Source organism: Tachyglossus aculeatus, chromosome 1 (assembly GCF_015852505.1).
Source record: "Tachyglossus aculeatus isolate mTacAcu1 chromosome 1, mTacAcu1.pri, whole genome shotgun sequence".
NCBI lineage: Eukaryota > Metazoa > Chordata > Mammalia > Monotremata > Tachyglossidae > Tachyglossus > Tachyglossus aculeatus.
Genome location: NC_052066.1, coordinates 144,746,199 through 144,763,537, shown reverse-complemented (window position 1 = coordinate 144,763,537; position 17,339 = coordinate 144,746,199). Strand labels below are relative to the sequence as shown.

At 43.9% G+C, this 17,339-nt stretch overlaps 1 protein-coding gene across 2 annotated transcripts in view; it reads left to right on the top strand.

Annotated features, from left to right (window-relative positions):
• The window catches only part of TDRD9 (tudor domain containing 9), a 125,264-nt gene that overhangs the window by 29,797 nt on the left and 78,128 nt on the right, over window positions 1–17,339 (top strand). For both annotated transcript variants that reach the window (XM_038743285.1, XM_038743284.1), the window contains exons 3-7: window positions 3,661–3,758; window positions 4,285–4,506; window positions 5,727–5,849; window positions 8,218–8,298; window positions 11,742–11,909. In XM_038743285.1, coding sequence (XP_038599213.1) covers window positions 3,661–3,758; window positions 4,285–4,506; window positions 5,727–5,849; window positions 8,218–8,298; window positions 11,742–11,909 — 692 coding nt within the window. The remainder of the gene's footprint in view (window positions 1–3,660; window positions 3,759–4,284; window positions 4,507–5,726; window positions 5,850–8,217; window positions 8,299–11,741; window positions 11,910–17,339) is intronic.

The following is a 17,339-nucleotide window of genomic DNA, read 5'->3' as shown; positions in this document are numbered from 1 at the left end:
AAGCACTTGGGAGAGTACAGTACAACAGGGTTGGAAGGCAAGGTCCCTAGCCACAATGAGCTTACAGTCTAGAGAGATGACAGATAGTAACATAAATAAATGACTTACAGATATGTACATAAGTGCTGTAGGGCTGAGGGCGAGGTGAATACCAAATCCCAAAGGATACAGATTAATCAATCAATCAATCAATCGTATTTATTGAGCACTTACTGTGTGCAGAGCACTGGACTAAGCACTTGGGAAGTACAAGTTGGCAACATATAGAGACGGTCCCTATCCAACAGTGGGCTCACAATCTAAATCAGCACCTGTATATATGTATATATGGTTGTACATATTTATTACTCTATTTATTTATTTTACTTGTACATATCTATCCTATTTATTTTATTTAGTTAGTATGTTTGGTTTTGTTCTCTGTCTCCCCCTTTTAGACTGTGAGCCCACTGTTGGGTAGGGACTGTCTCTATATGTTGCCAATTTGTACTTCCCAAGCGCTTAGTACAGTGCTCTGCACATAGTAAGCGCTCAATAAATACGATTGATTGATTGATTGATTAAAAGATTAAAGTGTGTAGACGACACAGAAGGGAAAGGGAGCGGGGGAAAAGAGAGCGTAATCAGGGAAGGCCTCTTGGAGGAGAGGTGATTATAATAAAGAATTAGTCAAAGTCCAAGACAAAGTTAAACATTTGAAGGATGACATATTTGACTGTGCTGTTGGGCAGCTAGTCATTCTTAGGTTCATATCCTTATAATTGTCATTGTTGAATTTCACTGGGGGTAATTGAGCTTCTCCACAGTTCCCCTCCTAAATAGTGTATTCAAGCAACCTGTTAAGTGTGTAGGAACTGAGAGATTCAGAGAAAGATCCTACTCCCTTTAGATAAGCCAGTAGCCCTCATCTCTCATTTCACAGTTAAATCAGAAGTCGAATAAATGTGCAATCAGGTACAAGTTAGGTTGGGCACGATTCGTATCCCACAAGAGGCGCACACTCTTAATCCCCACTTTGCAGATGAGGTAATTAAGGCACAGGGAAGTTAAGCAATTCGCCCAAGGTCACCCAGGCAAGTCACACAGGCTACAGAGAAGCGGCGTGGCTCAGTGGAAAGAGCCCGGGCTTCGGAGTCAGAGGTCATGGGTTCAAATGCCGGCTCTGCCAATTGTCAGCTGTGTGACTTGGGCAAATCACTTCACTTCTCTGGGCCTCAGTTCCCTCATCTGTAAAATGGGGATTAAGACTGTGAGCCTCACGTGGGACAACCTGATCACCTTGTAACCTCCCCAGCGCTTAGAACAGTGCTTTTGCACGTAGTAAGTGCTTAATAAATGCCATTATTATTATTATTATTATTAAGTGTTAGAGCTGGGATTGGAATCCAGGTCCTTCTGACTCATAGGCCCGTACTCTTTCCACTAGGCCATGGTGCTTCTCAGTACTCTGTCATTAACTACTACGTCCACTAATTATCTAAACGTTTCAAAGGCCGCTTAGATTCCCTAATCTTTTGCATTAAGTGGAGAGGTTAGGATGGCTTGGCAGAGAGATTCTGTCAAAATGAAATGGATGTAAAACCCATTACAGAGCTGTCACCCTCATTAGAGCGCAGGGGACACATCTTTTACTACTTTTGTATGTTCCCCAAGCCCTTGGGATCATATTCTGGGCATAGTAGACTTTAAGCTCCTCCTCTAGACTTTAAACTCAATAATATTGATAGTAATAGTAATAATAATAATTATGGTATTTGTTAAGTGCTTACATTGTGCCAGTCACTGTATTAAGCACTGGGGTAGATACAAGCAAGTGGGGTTGGACACAATCCCTGTTCCATGTGGGGCTCACAAAGTCCCCATTTTACAGATAAGGTAACTGAGGCACAGAGAAGTATCCATGTGGGGCTCACAAAGTCCCCATTTTACAGATAAGGTAACTGAGGCACAGAGAAGTAAAGTGACTTGCCCAAGGTCACACAGCAGACAAGAGGGCTCTCCTCCTCCAGGAGGCCTTCCTAGACTAAGCCCCTCTTTTCCTCTGCTCCCCTCCTCTCCCCATCGCCCCGACTCACTCCCTTTGCTCTACTCCCCTGCACAGTACTTGTGTATATATGTACATCTTTATAATTCTATTTATTTATGTTAATGATGTGTATATCTATAATTCTATTTATTTATATTGATGCTATTGATGCCTGTTTACTTGCTTTGATGCCTGTCTCCCCGCTTCTAGACTGTGAGCCCATTGTGGGCAGGGATTGTGTCTGTTGCCAAAATGTACTTTTCCATTACTTAGTACAGTGTTTTGCACACAGTAAGCGTGCAATAAATACGATTGAATTGAACTGAAGTGGCAGAGCTGGGATTAGAACCCATGACTTCTGACTCTCGGGTCCACGTGCCATGCTGGGCAGGGACTGTGTCTACCAACTCCGTTTCCTCCCAAGCACTTAATAGAGCGAGTGTTCGGTACACAGTCAGTGCTCAATAAATTCATTCAATCGTATTTGGTGAGCGCTGACTGTGGGCAGAGCACTGTACTAAGTGCTTGATGCCATTGATCATTAGCAGGTGCTCAGTTGGTACCCCCCGTTCTCCTATAACGCAGGGCTTGCACTCTTGCAAGATCCTCATGTTAAGGAAATCTTGCTTGTAATTCTCCGGGGATCTGATGCCTTGCAAATGGACACAAACTATTTCTTCCAACGACATGTCATATTGAATCCAAACAGGCTCTCGTTATTGGAACAACCTTCCCTAAAATGTTTTTAGCCCAAAATAACTAGTGAAAGCACAGATTATAGCAGAAGTGTACACTATTGATATTGATTTTTTTCCAGTTACCCCACCCATAGAGAAAATCTCAACATACATAAACTGTGAACCTATAAGAATGGCATATCATCACCATCAATCGTATTTATTGAGCACTTACTATGTGCAGAGCACTGTACTAAGCGCTCGGGAAGTACAAATTGGCAACATATAGAGACAGTCCCTACCCAACATTGGGCTCACAGTCTAAAAGGGGGAGACAGAGAACAAAACCAAGCATACTAACAAAATAAAATAAATAGATATATACTTAATAAATAGACAAAATATATACAAAATAAAAAAAATAAAATAAATTAATAAATAAATAAAAATAAATAATAAAATAAATAAAATAAATAGATATATATTTAATAAATATACAAAATATATACAAAATAAAATAAATATACAAAATAAATAAATATATACTTATAGCCACAGTGTGTAGCACATTTTTATACAGTAACTAGTAAATGAAGTAATATTAAATGAGGAAAATATATAGTGTGGCAGCTTTTGGTTTCCTCAAGAAATTACCTTTCAAGTTTTCTATTTTGAAAAATGAGATTATTTAAAATCAAGGTCTGTCCTTCAGAATATGTATAGGTTTCATTATCATTTTTAATCCATGGGTTCTGCCACTTGACTGCTGTGTGACTTGGGCGTTCTGTAATATATGTATAAAAAATGGCTGTTTTTTAAGTATTTTAATGCAGGTTGTCACTTAAATATATGTAAATGACATTTATTCATCCACGTGTAGATTTGTATTAAATATAGCAAATTCACGAGTGCTGTGCGGAAAGTTTTATTATCATTTTCTTTTATTTGTTGTCCTAGCTTTAAGGCCACCGTTAAGACAGACAAAAAAGTTGATCCATGTACGAGAAACAAACTACAGGTATCCTGTCCTGCCAATAACTAGGTGTAAGGATGAGGTAAATTTCTCTTATTTTTGGAATAGGTATAATTGGGGTGCCTTGGTAAGGAAATTATATAATTTTCCATTGTGCTTTTTTTTTCTAAACTGCAGCAACAGCAAAAAAAAAATAGTGAAATCTTCTACTTTTGATGAGGTTTTTGGCTTCACTAACAATAGCAAAGATTCCGGACGTTTTAGCTTCGGAACCACTGATCATTATTATTAAAACACTCAGCTTAATTTTGAAAGTAAAGGCATGATTCATTTATATTTGAGAAACCATTTGATATTGCATTTTTAAAAGGGAAATTAAAATGTACGTGGCTTTATCAAATCCACTGTAAACGCGCCAGTAGCTTCTTTCCTTTGGAGCAAGTAGTCCTATGTATCTACAGTAGCATTTGGCTATCTGAATCTCCCACTTAAAGGGTGCTGCTAATTTAGCCCGTAAAAAAGAAGCAAAATGTGTTAGAGGTGGGAATTTCCGTTTAATCGTCCTTCTTCATCTCTGTTAACTTTGAGAACTTGTCTTTCGATTTCAGGTGGTCTCCTTGATCGAAAACAATTCAGTTGTAATCATACACGGGGCAACCGGTAGTGGTAAAAGTTCCCAAGTTCCACAGTTCATATTGGATTACTATTCTCAGCGCTCTGCCTACTGCAATATTGTGGTTACCCAGCCCCGAAAAATTGGGGCCAGTAGCATCGCCAGGTGGATTAGTAGAGAGCGGTCTTGGGATTTGGGGTATTTAGTAGGCTACCAGGTAAGTTCATGGCATAAAAACAGATGAGGGTTTTTTTTAATCTCTGCTTTCTTGTCTTTGGTACTTCCCACGGTCCTCTGCTCCCAGGTTCCTCCGCTAAGGCTTAATTTAACCAGTTGGTTTTAGGCAGAACTGAAATTCAAAGTTATTCTCCTTCTCGGCGAGGCAGGCGGTTAACGTCCTCCGTCCTCAGTAATGTTAAAATATCCGTTGTGGGTGTTGGGATTTGGGGAACTCTGTGGTAGTACGTTAGAGGAGCAGTGTAGCCTAGTAGAAAAACACGCCTGGGAGCCAGAGAACCTGGGTTCTAACCCCGGCTCCCCCCGTGTGCCTGCTGTGTGACCCTGGCCAAGTCATTTAACTTCTCTGTGCCTCAGTTACCTCATTTGTAAAATAGGATTCAATACCTGTTCTCCCTCAAACTTAGACTGTGATCTTCTACTGTGATCCTACTGAGAGCTCACCTCCTCCAGGAGGCCTTCCCAAACTGAGCCCCCTCCTTCCTCTCCCCCTCCTCCCCCTCCCCATCCCCCCCCAGCCTTACCTCCTTCCCCTCTCCACAGCACCTGTATATATGTATATATGTTTGTACGTATTTATTTTATTTGTGCATATTTATTCTATTTATTTTATCATCATCATCAATCGTATTTATTGAGCGCTTACTATGTGCAGAGCACTGTACTAAGCGCTTGGGAAGTTAATATGTTTTGTTTTGTTGTCTGTCTCCCCCTTCTCGACTGTGAGCCCGCTGTTGGGTAGGGACGGCCTCTATATGTTGCCAACTTGTACTTCACAAGCGCTTAGTACAGTGCTCTGCACACAGTAAGTGCTCAATAAATACGATTGAATCTTCATGTGGACAGGGACTGTGTCTGACCTGATTATCTTGTATCTTCCCCAGCACTTAGTGCCTGACAAATAGTAAGTATTTAACAAATACCACAGTTATTACCACAGTTATTTAGAAGGTGAGATAAGTGACTAAAATTCTAGAAATCTGGTCAGGAATCAAGATTTTTCTACTGAGTCCTTAGGGGCTATTAGATAAATTCGTTGAACTTTGTCAGCCACTACTGCCGTTTGTAGTGCTCCGCACACAGTAAGCGCTCAATAAATACGATTGAATGAATGAATATGGGTACGTTATTGTTTTACTGCCGTGAAACATGAACCGGTTGAATCAACAATCACTCTCCTTCCCCTCTTCCCTATTTTAGGTTGGGTTAGAGAAGTTAGCAAGCAAAGATACAAAATTAATTTACATGACAACGGGAGTGCTGCTTCAGAAATTAGTTGGTGCCAAAAGTCTTAGGGAGTTCACTCATATCTTCATTGATGAGGTAAGTCTATTTTCACCAGCTGAAAATTTTGAATGTTGAATTCCGTTCTCCCTCCAGTGCGAGGTGTGTGGACAGGAATTCAGCGGGAAACTGTGCAGAGAGTGTTCTCTTTGGAAGGATAGAACAGGATAGAGTATTGCTTTTCAATCAATCGGTCGTGTTGATTGAGCATTTACTGTGTGCAGAGCACTTTTCTAAATGCTTGGGAGAGTATAGAAGCAGAGAAGCAGCGTGGCTCAGAAGACAGAGAACAGGCTTGGGAGTCAGAGGTCATGGGTTCTAATCCCGGCTCTGCCAACTGTCAGCTGTGTGACTATGGGCAAGTCACTTAACTTCTCTGTGCCTCAGTTCCCTCATCTGGAAAATGGGGATTAAGACTGTGAACCCCACATGGGACAACCTGATCACTTTGTATCCCCCCCAGCGCTTAGAACAGTGCTTTGCACATAGTAAGCACTTAACAAATGCCAACATTATTATTATTATTATCCCTGCTCTGCCAACTGTCAGCTGTGTGACTATGGGCAAGTCACTTAACTTCTCTGTGCCTCAGTTCCCTCATCTGGAAAATGGGGATTAAGTCTGTGAGCCCCATGTGGGACAACCTGATTACCTTGTATCCTCCCCAGTGCTTAGAACAGTGCTTGGCACATAGTAAGTGCTTAACAAATGCCATTATTATTATTATTATAGTACAAGAGAGTTGGTAGAAATGTCCCTCCGCACATGGTGCTGACAACCTAGAGGGAGAGACATACATTACGTAAAGAAAATTAAGAATATACACATAAGTGCTGTGGGGTTGAGGGAAGGGTAAATAAAGAGTGCAAATGCGAGTGCAAAGATGACAAAGGAGTGGGAGAAGAGAAAATGAGGGGCTATTCAGGGGAGACATCTGGGAGAAGATGTGCTTTTAATGAGCTCTGAAGGTGGTGAGAGTGATTGTCTGTCAGATATGAACAGAGAGGGTGTTCCAGGCTGGAGGCAAGAGGTAGGCGAGAGGGCAGCGGTGAGATAGACGTGATCGAGGTACAGTGAGCAGGTTGGTATTAGAGGAGCAAAGTGTGCAGGCTGGGACATCAGGGAGGTAAGCTAGGAGGGAGCAATGTGATTGAATGCTTTAAAATATTTTTTTAAAGTAGGTTGTAACTCTGACTACAGGGGTGGATTAGCTCCCTGAGAGAGTGGAAGCTCAGGATGTTTGCCCGCTAGACCTCGCGAGAAACTTCTTTCCAATGATGCCGCTCCTCATCATCTAGGGAGAAGAAAATTTAGTATTGCGATCTCTAGCAAAGTACCGGGAAAGTCCTACTAAATTCTTTCTATTGAAGTTTCTCCCGGTGTTATGTTTAACTCCTCGGGTGCTTAATTTTTCATTTCCCGCCTTATAGCTGCCCATTATGATTGCGTTAAACTGGTGAAAGCTCATTTTCGACTAATTGTGGTATTTAGTATGAGGTAAGCACTGGGGCCCCTCTCAGGGTCGCACCTGGAGAGTTTCCAGTCCTCTACCAGTCTCGGCTATGGGAGGGAGAGTCAAGCAGAGGCCTGTCCATTCCATTCCTGGCTTGGCCAGTGACTAGCGGAGTGGACTGTGATAGGGACTGTCTCTATATGTTGCCAATTTGTACTTCCCAAGCGCTTAGTACAGTGCTCTGCACATAGTAAGCGCTCAATAAATACGATTGATGATGATGATGATGGAAGGCAATCTGCTACAAGTCAAAACCCACCCGTGCTGGGTAGCAGCAGCATGGGAGAGAGTCGAGGGCTGAGACTCGAGTTTACCGCGTGGAAAGAGACAATGGTAAACCACTTTTGTAGTTTTACCAAGAAAACTCTATGGATCCACTACCAGAAAGATTGCAGATGGAGAGCGGGGCATTCTGAGAGAGACGTGTCCGTGGTGTCACTATGGGTCGGAAACGACAACATAAAACAAGACAAGAAGCCCTGGGGTGGGTTGGATACAATACAGTCAAGTTAGATACAGATCCTATCATACATGGGGCTCAGAGTCCAAAGGGGAGGGAGAACAAATATTTATTCCCCGGTTTACAGATGGACAGGGTACAGCAAGGTTAAGTTATAGACGGTGTCTGTTATTATATTATACCCTTCTGAGCACTGACAATAGTGCCGTGCACAGAAGAAACACTCCATAAATGCCGTATATTGATTGATTGCCCAAGGTCATGCACTTGGCAGTCAATCTGTCAATCAAGCAATCATATTTATTGAGGGCTTCCTGTATGCAGAGCTCTGTACTGAGCGCTTGGTAAGTGGCAGAGCTGGGATTAGCACTCAGGTAATGATAATAATAATAACAACAATAATAATAATAATAATGATAACTCCATTTTGGTAGGTGCATGAACGCACTGAGGAAATGGATTTCCTCCTCTTGGTGGTCCGCAAGCTTTTAAGGACAAATTCCCGTTTTGTAAAGGTAAATCTGACTTCTCTACGTACTTAATATGCTCCAGAGAATGCACCAAAGGATAATATGTTTGCTGTTCACCGTCCTTTCCTTTGATTATGTTTTAGTTTGCACTGAAATGGTAAATAATGATGGATAAAACTCAATATCACTTATTCATTCATTCATTCAATCGTATTTATCGAGCACTTACTGTGTGCAGAGCACTGTACTAAGCGCTTGGAAAGTACAAGTTGGCAACATATAGAGACGGTCCCTACCCAACAACGGGCTCACAGTCTAGAAGGGGGAGACAGACAACAAAAAAAAAAACATATTAACAAAATAAAATAAATAGAATAGTAAATATGTACAAGTAAAATAAATAGAGTAATAAATCTGTACAAACATATATACAGGTGCTGTGGGGAGGGGAAGGAGGTAGGGTGGGTGGGAGGGGCAGGGAGAGAGGAAGGAGGGGGCTCAGTTTGGGAAGGCCTCCTGGAGGAGGTGAGCTCTCAGTAGGGCTTTGAAGGGAAGAAGAGAGCTAGCTTGGTGGATATGTGGAGGGAGGGCATTCCAGGCCAGGGGGAGGACGTGGGCCAGGGGTCGACGGCGGGGCAGGTGAGAACGAGGCCCAGTGAGGAGGTTACCAGTGGCAGAGGAGCGGAGGGTGCGGGCTGGGCAGTAGAAGGAGAGAAGGGAGGTGAGGTAGGAGGGGGCGAGGTGATGGAGAGCCTTGAAGCCCAGGGTGAGGAGTTTCTGCCTGATGCGCAGATTGATTGGTAGACACTGGAGATTTTTGAAGAGGGGAGTAACATCCCCAGAGCGTTTCTGCACAGAGATGATCTGGGCAGCAGTGCGAAGTATAGACTGAAGCAGGGAGAGACAGGAGGATGGGAGATCAGAGAGGAGACTGATGCAGTAATCCAGTCGGGATAGGATGAGAGATTGAACCAGCAGGGTAGCAGTTTGGATGGAGAGGAAAGGGCGGATCTTGGCGATGTTGCGGAGGTGAGACCGGCAGGTTTTGGTGACAGATTGGATGTGAGGGGTGAACGAGAGAGTGGAGTCGAGGATGACACCAAGGTTGCGGGCTTGTGAGACGGGAAGGATGGTAGTGTCATCTACAGTGATGGGAAGGTCAGGGAGAGGGCAGGGTTTGGGAGGGAAGATAAGGAGTTCAGTCTTGGACATATTGAGTTTTAGATGGCGGGCAGACATCCAGATGGAGATGTCCTGAAGGCAGGAGGAGACAGGAGCCTGAAGGGAGGGAGAGAGAGCAGGGGCGGAGATGTAGATTTGGGTGTCATCAGCGTAGAGATAATGGTTGAAGCCGTGGGAGCGAATGAGTTCACCAAGGGAGTGAGTGTAGATAGAGAACAGAAGGGGACCAAGAACTGACCCTTGAGGAACCCCTACAGTAAGGGGATGTGAAGGGAAGGAGGAGCCTGCAAAGGAGACTGAGAATGAATGGCCGGAGAGATAAGACGAGAACTAGGAGAGGACGGAGTCTGTGAAGCCAAGGTCAGATAGCGTGTTGAGAAGAAGGGGATGGTCCACAGTGTTGAAGGCAGATGAGAGGTCGAGAAGGATTAGGATAGAGTAGGAGCAGTTGGATTTGGCAAGCAGGAGGTCACCTTTGAGAGGGCAGTTTCTGTGGAATGTAGGGGACGGAAGCCAGATTGGAGGGAGTCGAGGAGAGAGTTGGTGTTGAATTCGAGGCAGCGGGTGTAGAAGACTCGTTCAAGGAGTTTGGGAAGGAATGGTAGGAGGGAGATAGGGCGATAACTAGAAGGGGAGGTGGGGTCAAGGGAGGGTTTTTTTAGGACGGGGGAGACGTGGGCATGTTTGAAGGCAGAGGGGAAGGAACCAGTGGAGAGTGAGCGGTTGAAGATGGAAGTTGAGGGGAGGAGGGACAGGGTGAGAGATTTCATAAAATGAGAGGGAATAGCACTTATGCTGTTACACAAGCATAAGGGCCCATAGCTACTGCAGGGATTCATTCTTGGGTTGATTTTTTAATATAAAATGTTAGCTCTAATTCAGTTTGCTTCAAGCTAAACACAGATTCAAAAGAAGTAGCTTGAAATGAAATACTAGAAATTGGAGTATTGTTTATACTTGACTAGATACTTTAAAGGCACACAAATACATTTTTTGCACACATTTAAAACTATGAATAACAAATGTAAGTATTACATACTTGAAAACCCGTCTTTCTGGGCTGACATGGAATGAGTCCCCTGGGTTAACCCCAGGTCTGCTGTGAATTTCTGGGCTCAGTGCAGGGCCACGAAATAATAATAATAATGATGGTATTTGTTAAGTGCTTACTATGTGCCAAGCACTGTGCTAAGCATTGAGACACTCGAGTTTTCAGGGTTGAGGGCCAGTGGACAGTGGGGGATCAGCCTCTTCTCTCTGTTGCGTCTGGGGTAGAAGTTGCCGTGGGTAGGATGCTTCAGGTGTTTAGGATTTGTTATGACAACTGGACCTCTCCTCCCTGAGGACAATCAATCAATCAATCAATCAATCAATCGTATTTATTGAGCGCTTACTGTGTGCAGAGCACTGTACTAAGCGCTTGGGAAGTACAAGTTGGCAACATATAGAGACAGTCCCTACCCAACAGTGGGCTCACAGTCTAAAAGCATAAGCATAATGTATGGAGACAATGTATGGAGACTCAGCCTTATAAACCAAATGAACTCTTTTCACCTTCAAAGCCTTATTGAAGGCACATCTTCTCCAAGAGGACTTCTCCCACTAGGCCCCCATCTCCTCTTCTCCCATTCCCTTCTGCGCCACCCTTACACTTGGATTGGCACCCTTTATTCACCCATCCCTCAGCCCCACAGCACTGAGGTACATATCAGTAATCTAGTTATATTAAAGTCTGCCACCCCATCTAGACTAAGCTTACTGTGGGCGGGGAATATGTCTACCAATGCTCGTGTATTGTACTCTCCCGATCTCTGCACACAGTAAGCACTCAATAAATATCATTTATTAATTAAGTTATTTCATGAATTAAATTTTAGCCTATCATTTTAAATGTTCAATTAATCAAGTACCACGAGCTTGTCCCCGAAGACCAATCAATCAGTCGTATTTACTGAGCACTTACTGTGTGCAGAGCACTGTACTAAGCGCTTGAGAGAGTATGATATAACAAGAAAAGACACATTCCCTGCCCACAATGAGCTTAAGACCTACCTAAAATGTGTCATTTTAAATAAGTGACTTTTGATTTAATGGTTGGAGATAAGTATTTTAAAGATCCATTCATTAATTGTACACCATGTCTACTGGGGAGGCACATAATCTTTGAAATCTGAAAAGGTGTATATATGAAATAGCCAAATACGAGGTAAATATAATGTATTTTAATTACTGTATTTCAACTGCAGATAATATGATTCTTTTAAACCAATAGCTGATATTAATGGTTGATCCTCAATTTTTAATAGGTAATCTTGATGTCAGCAACCATCAATTATAGAGAGTTTGCAGACTACTTTGCTATTCCATTTCGCAATAAAATGAATCCTGCTTCTGTATATGAAGTGCAAGGGACACCCCATTCAATTGAAGAATTCTACCTTAATGATTTGTTGCATATTACTCATGCGAAGAAGGTAAGTTGAAAAGCATTATTTCCCTTTGTAATGGATTTTTAAGTCTGTTTTTATTGACTTCAAGTTATGCATCTGGTGAGTGCTCATAAGACTGACTGCACTGGGGCCTTTATAGAAGCCCTGAAGTCAACCTCGAAGCCCGCTATACTGATCTGAATAACTGAATAATTAGTTCAAAACTCTGGGGAATGGGGTGAGCTGATGGGATTGTGAAAAACAAGTAACCGTAACCTTAGGCTGCCAACTAGAAGCAGTAAGTCCCAAAAATCAGTTCTTTGGACGCAGGGAAATCTGTGGACGGAGAAACTTGAGGCAAATTGGATTTTATGCCCTCATCTATGGCCAAAAGAGTTAGTTATGGTATTTATGAAGTCCTTACGTTGGGCCAAGCAGTGTGGGTAGATAGAAGTCTAAGAAATCAGACATATTACCTGCCCCACATGGGGCTCAGGATCACAGGATATTGCAGGGTGGCCTAGCAGAAAGAGCTCAGGACTGGGACTCAAGAAAGCTGGGTTCTAATTCTGCCTCTGACACTTGCCGTTATGTGACCGCGGGCAAGTCACTTTATTTCTCTGTGCCCGAGTTTCCTCATCTGTAAAATGGGGATTAAATACACCTTCTCCCTCCTCTGTAGACCGTGAGCCCCGTGTGGGACAGAGACTCTCTGACCTGATTGTAGTGTATCTACTCCAGTACTTAGCGCAGCGCTTGGCCCCTAGTAAGTCCTTCTCAAATACCACAGTTAGTGCCAGCGGCTACAAGCAACAGAGTCGGCAAAACAAGATGAGAGTGTCAAGACAAGAGATTACTCCCCTCACTACTCCAGGCAAGCAGTGTTCATTTATAAACCACCACAGCCTCCTCTGGGTTCCTTGAGATTGTCAAGGGTGACGTCTGGTATCTGGTGGCACCAGAAAGAGGCCGGTCCAGGTACAGGCCGATGGTGGCAGGTCTCAGATTCCTGGTTTCACGGGGTCTCTGAGTCTTGCACGACTCATTCCCTGTCCACTGGGGCTGTGACACCGGGGGAGGCTAAGCTGAATATGGGGTGGCAGTGGGACACCCCAGAGGCGAGGTCTTCAGAACCCCCCTAGCCATGTGTGCCTCAAGGCCCTCCCAATGTAATGGTGATGTTAGGCCAGCCCATGCATGGCGCAGAACTTTTTGGAAGGGTGGCAGCCCTGCCCAAAGAGTAGGTTGTCTGCACTCCTCACTCTCAGCTTCGAGGCTGTCCATCCCCTCGCCCCCTCCTACCTCACCTCCCTTCTCTCCTTCTCCAGCCCGGCCCGCACCCTCCGCTCCTATGCCACTGCTAACCTCCTCACTGGGCCTTGTTCTTGCCTGTCCCACCGTCGACCCCCGACCCACATCCTCCCCCAGCCTGGAATGCCCTCCCTCCGCACATCCGCCAAGCTAGCTCTCTTCCTCCCTTCAAAGCCCTTCCCCCTTTTAGACTGTGAGCCCACTGTTGGGTAGGGATTGTCCCTATATGTTGCCAACTTGTACTTCCCAAGCGCTTAGTACAGTGCTCTGCACACAGTAAGCGCTCAATAAATATGATTGATGATGATGAAGCCCTACTGAGAGCTCACCTCCTCCAGGAGGCCTTCCCAGACTGAGCCCCCTTTTTTTTCTCCTCCTCCCTATCCCCCCTGCCCTACCTCCTTCCCCTCCCCACAGCACTTGTATATATATATTTGTACAGATCTATTACTCTATTTATTTTACTTGTACATATTTGCTATTCTATTTATTTTGTTAATGATGTGCATACAGCTATAATTCTATTTGTTCTGACTATTTTGACGCCTGTCTACATGTTTTGTTTTGTTATCTGTCTCCCCCTTCTAGACTGTGAGCCCGTTGTTGGGTAGGGACCGTCTCTATATGTTGCCGACTTGTACTTCCCAAGCGCTTAGTACAGTCCTCTGCACATAGTAAGTCCTCAGTAAATACAATTGAATGAATGAATGAGTGCACAGGTGCCAGTCAGCTGTGAGGCGGCTCTTCCAGGGGAGGATTGAGAAAAGGGGGATCACTAGCCGGTTGAGGAGAAGCCCCATGGCCCATTTGGGAAATTATTTGTGATTGTGATTTCGATGGGGTCAGGATGCAGGGCTCAATCTTCCACCGGGTAATTTTTGGAAAGGACTCAGGGAGCGGGCTCGAGAAGCTGGAATTCTCTGTGGAGGGCTGTGTTCAACAAGAAGAATGGCCCGCGAGATCTGTGGACATGGTGGGCCACAGAAGACCTGCTGCACGGAAGCGCAAAACTTCCCCCGAGGTTAGCCCTGGGGAAAATGGCTTAGCTTCAGACGGGTGTGATATAAAACTGGACTTTGTTTATAACTGTTGCCTTACTGGGGCTAATGTTTTTCTTTTATGGTATTTAAGTGCTTAAGATGTGCCAGGCACTGTACAAAGTACTGGGATAGATACAAGCTAATCAGGTGGGACACAGTCCACGTCCCACATGGGGCTCATATTCTTAATCCCCACTTTGCAGTGGAGTTAACTGAGGCACAGAAAAGCGAAATCAATCAATCAATCAATCAGTCGTATTTATTGAGCGCTTACTATGTGCAGAGCACTGTACTAAGCGCTTGGGAAGTACAAATTGGCAACACATAGAGACAGTCCCTACCCAACAGTGGGCTCACAGTCTAAAAGGGGGAGACAGAGAACAGAACCAAACATACCAACAAAATAAAATAAATAGGATAGAAATGTACAAGCAAAATAAATAAATAAATAAATAAATAAATAAATAGAGTAATAAATATAAATAAATAAATAAATGACTTGCCCAGGTCACACAGCAGATAAGTAGCAGAGCCGGGATTAGAACCCAGGTCCTTCTGACTCACAGTCCCATGCTCTATCCATTAGGCCATACTGCTTTCTAATGACGTTAAGTTTCTCCAATTAAAAATGCTATTTTGAATACTCACTCCTAATGCCTCCGTGGCCTAGGTGAATAAATTTGTTTTCGAATGGAGGCACATGACAACAGAGTATCTCAGTGACCAGCTTTGGGAAGCAGCACTGGCCAGCTAGGTGTCCACCAATTTCCTTGGCATTGAGCAAGCCAAGGGATGGCGACAGCCTGTTAAGGGGTGAATGGGTGGGTGGGTCGGGGGTTACCTCATGGGGCCCCAAAGAACAACTTCCTTATATTTGGAAAAAAAAAAGTGGAAGGTGGTAGGACTTTGGAGAGAATTCCCAGGCATTGAACCCTTGAACAGGTAAACATTGGCGTTAATGCCAACCAGAAGAGGGGCTAACGACAGCCTGGCACCTTGTCCCTGCCGGGAATGGGGCTGCTGGTCTGGGGATTCATTCATTCTTTCAGTCGTATTTATTGAGCGCTTACTGTGTGCAGAGCACTGTACTAAGCGCTTAATGGGGTGGCAGGGGCAGGAACCAGAGCCCCCAGGGCTGGGGGGACTCAAACCAAAGTTGCAGAAGTTTGGACAGCCTGATGCTGCTACTACTGCCTGCTGGCTTCGCCTCCTGGCCGGAGGCGGGAGGGTGGATCACTTGTCTGTCTCCAGGAGGGATCATCTCTCCAGAAATCCTCAGATTAGGAAAGGTGTGAGTTGGTTTTTATCACAATGATTTCTGCCTACTCTTTGTGAAAGTAAGCGGTTATCTTAAAGGTATGTAAACTCATACAGGAAGAGTAATAGACCATTCCTTGAGGTGAAGACTCGCAAACACTCGGAGAGGGCCATGAAAATCACGAGAACCAGCGCGTCGTAGTGGAAAGAGTACAGCCTGGGAGTCAGAGGATCTGGGTTCTAAATCTGGCTCTGCCAATTGCTTTTCTGTGGGACCTTGGGCAAGTCACTTCACTTTACTTCACCTCTCCGTTTCTCAGTTCTCCTGTTCTCCCTCCTACTTAGACTGTGAGCCCCATGTGAGACAGGTACTGTGTCCAGTCTAATTAATTTGTACCTACCTAGAATGGTGTTTGTCACAGAGTAAGAGCTTAACAAATGCCATTAAAAATTCAATGGGGATGGTCATTTTTGGCATTTAAAAATCAGCATTCTGAAAGTTGCCAATGAGTGCTTGTGCAGCATAAAATTTTTGAGTGCAACTAGGGCTGACTTGAAATGCATTTCTCATGCCCAGTAGATAAGCGCTTAGTACAGTGCTCTGCACACAGTAAGCGCTCAATAAATACGATTGAATGAATGGTTAGAATATTTTCCTTTAGAATACTTGATCTTCATTTAGGATTCCAATTTTTTCAAAAAACGATTGAAATGACCCTTATATCTTCTATTCATTTGCCCTGGATAGGTGTATGAGAGCGGGAAGGGGATTTCAGTGTGGCTCAGTGGAAAGAGCACGGGCTTGGGAATCAGAGGTTATGGGTTTTAATTGCAGTCCCACAACTTGTCAGCTGTGTGACTTTGGGCAAGTCACTTAACTTCGCTGTGCCTCAGTTACCTCATTTGTAAAATGGGGATTTAGACTGTGAGCCCCTCAAGGGACAACCTGATGACCTTGTATCTGCCCCAGTTTTTAGAACAGTGCTTGGCACATAGTAAGCAGTTAACAAATGCCATCATTATTATTATTTATAAATTATAAGTAGCTGGGACTGCTACTACTACAAAGAAAAATCAATGCAGAGGATAATTTAGTAAGGTAGAAAGTGACTCCTTGCTGGCTCATCTAGTTCAATGCAAAGATTGAGTAAAGGTTCTAATCAGTCAATGGTACTTGTACATATCTATTCTATTTATTTTATTTTGTTAATATGTTTGGTTTTGTTCTCTGTCTCCCCCTTCTAGACTGTGAGCCCTCTGTTGGGTAGGGACCGTCACTATCTGTTGCCAACTTGTACTTCCCAAGCGCTTAGTACAGTGCTCTGCACACAGTAAGCGCTCAATAAATACGATTGATTGATTGATTGAAGCGCTTACTGGGTGTCAAACACTGCTCTAAGCACTGGGATAGATACAAGCTAATCAGATTGGAAACAGCCCATGTTTCCACGTGGGACTCACAGTCTAAGTAGGAGGGAGAACAGGAGAACTGAGGCCCAGAGAAGTGAAGTCTGTTTATTGTTGTATTTATTGCTGCATTATACTCTCCCAAGTGCTCAGTACAGTGCTCTGCACATAGTAAGCGCTCAATAAGTACGAATGAACGAATGAATGAAGTGATTTTCCCAAGGTCACGTAGCAGGCGATTAGCAGAGTTGGGATTAGAACCCAGGTCCTCTGACTCCCCCAGCCGTGCTCTTTCCACTAGGCCTCGCTGCTTCCGTACATGTTTCTTTCCCACAGTGAGCTTATAGTCTTACAGTTACAGTACCGAATAAAATCACCTGCTAGCTAGGGTCTTAAAATGTCCTGGCTGAGCAGTTCTTTCTTTTATGATGATAATGATGATGGCATTTATTAAGTGCTT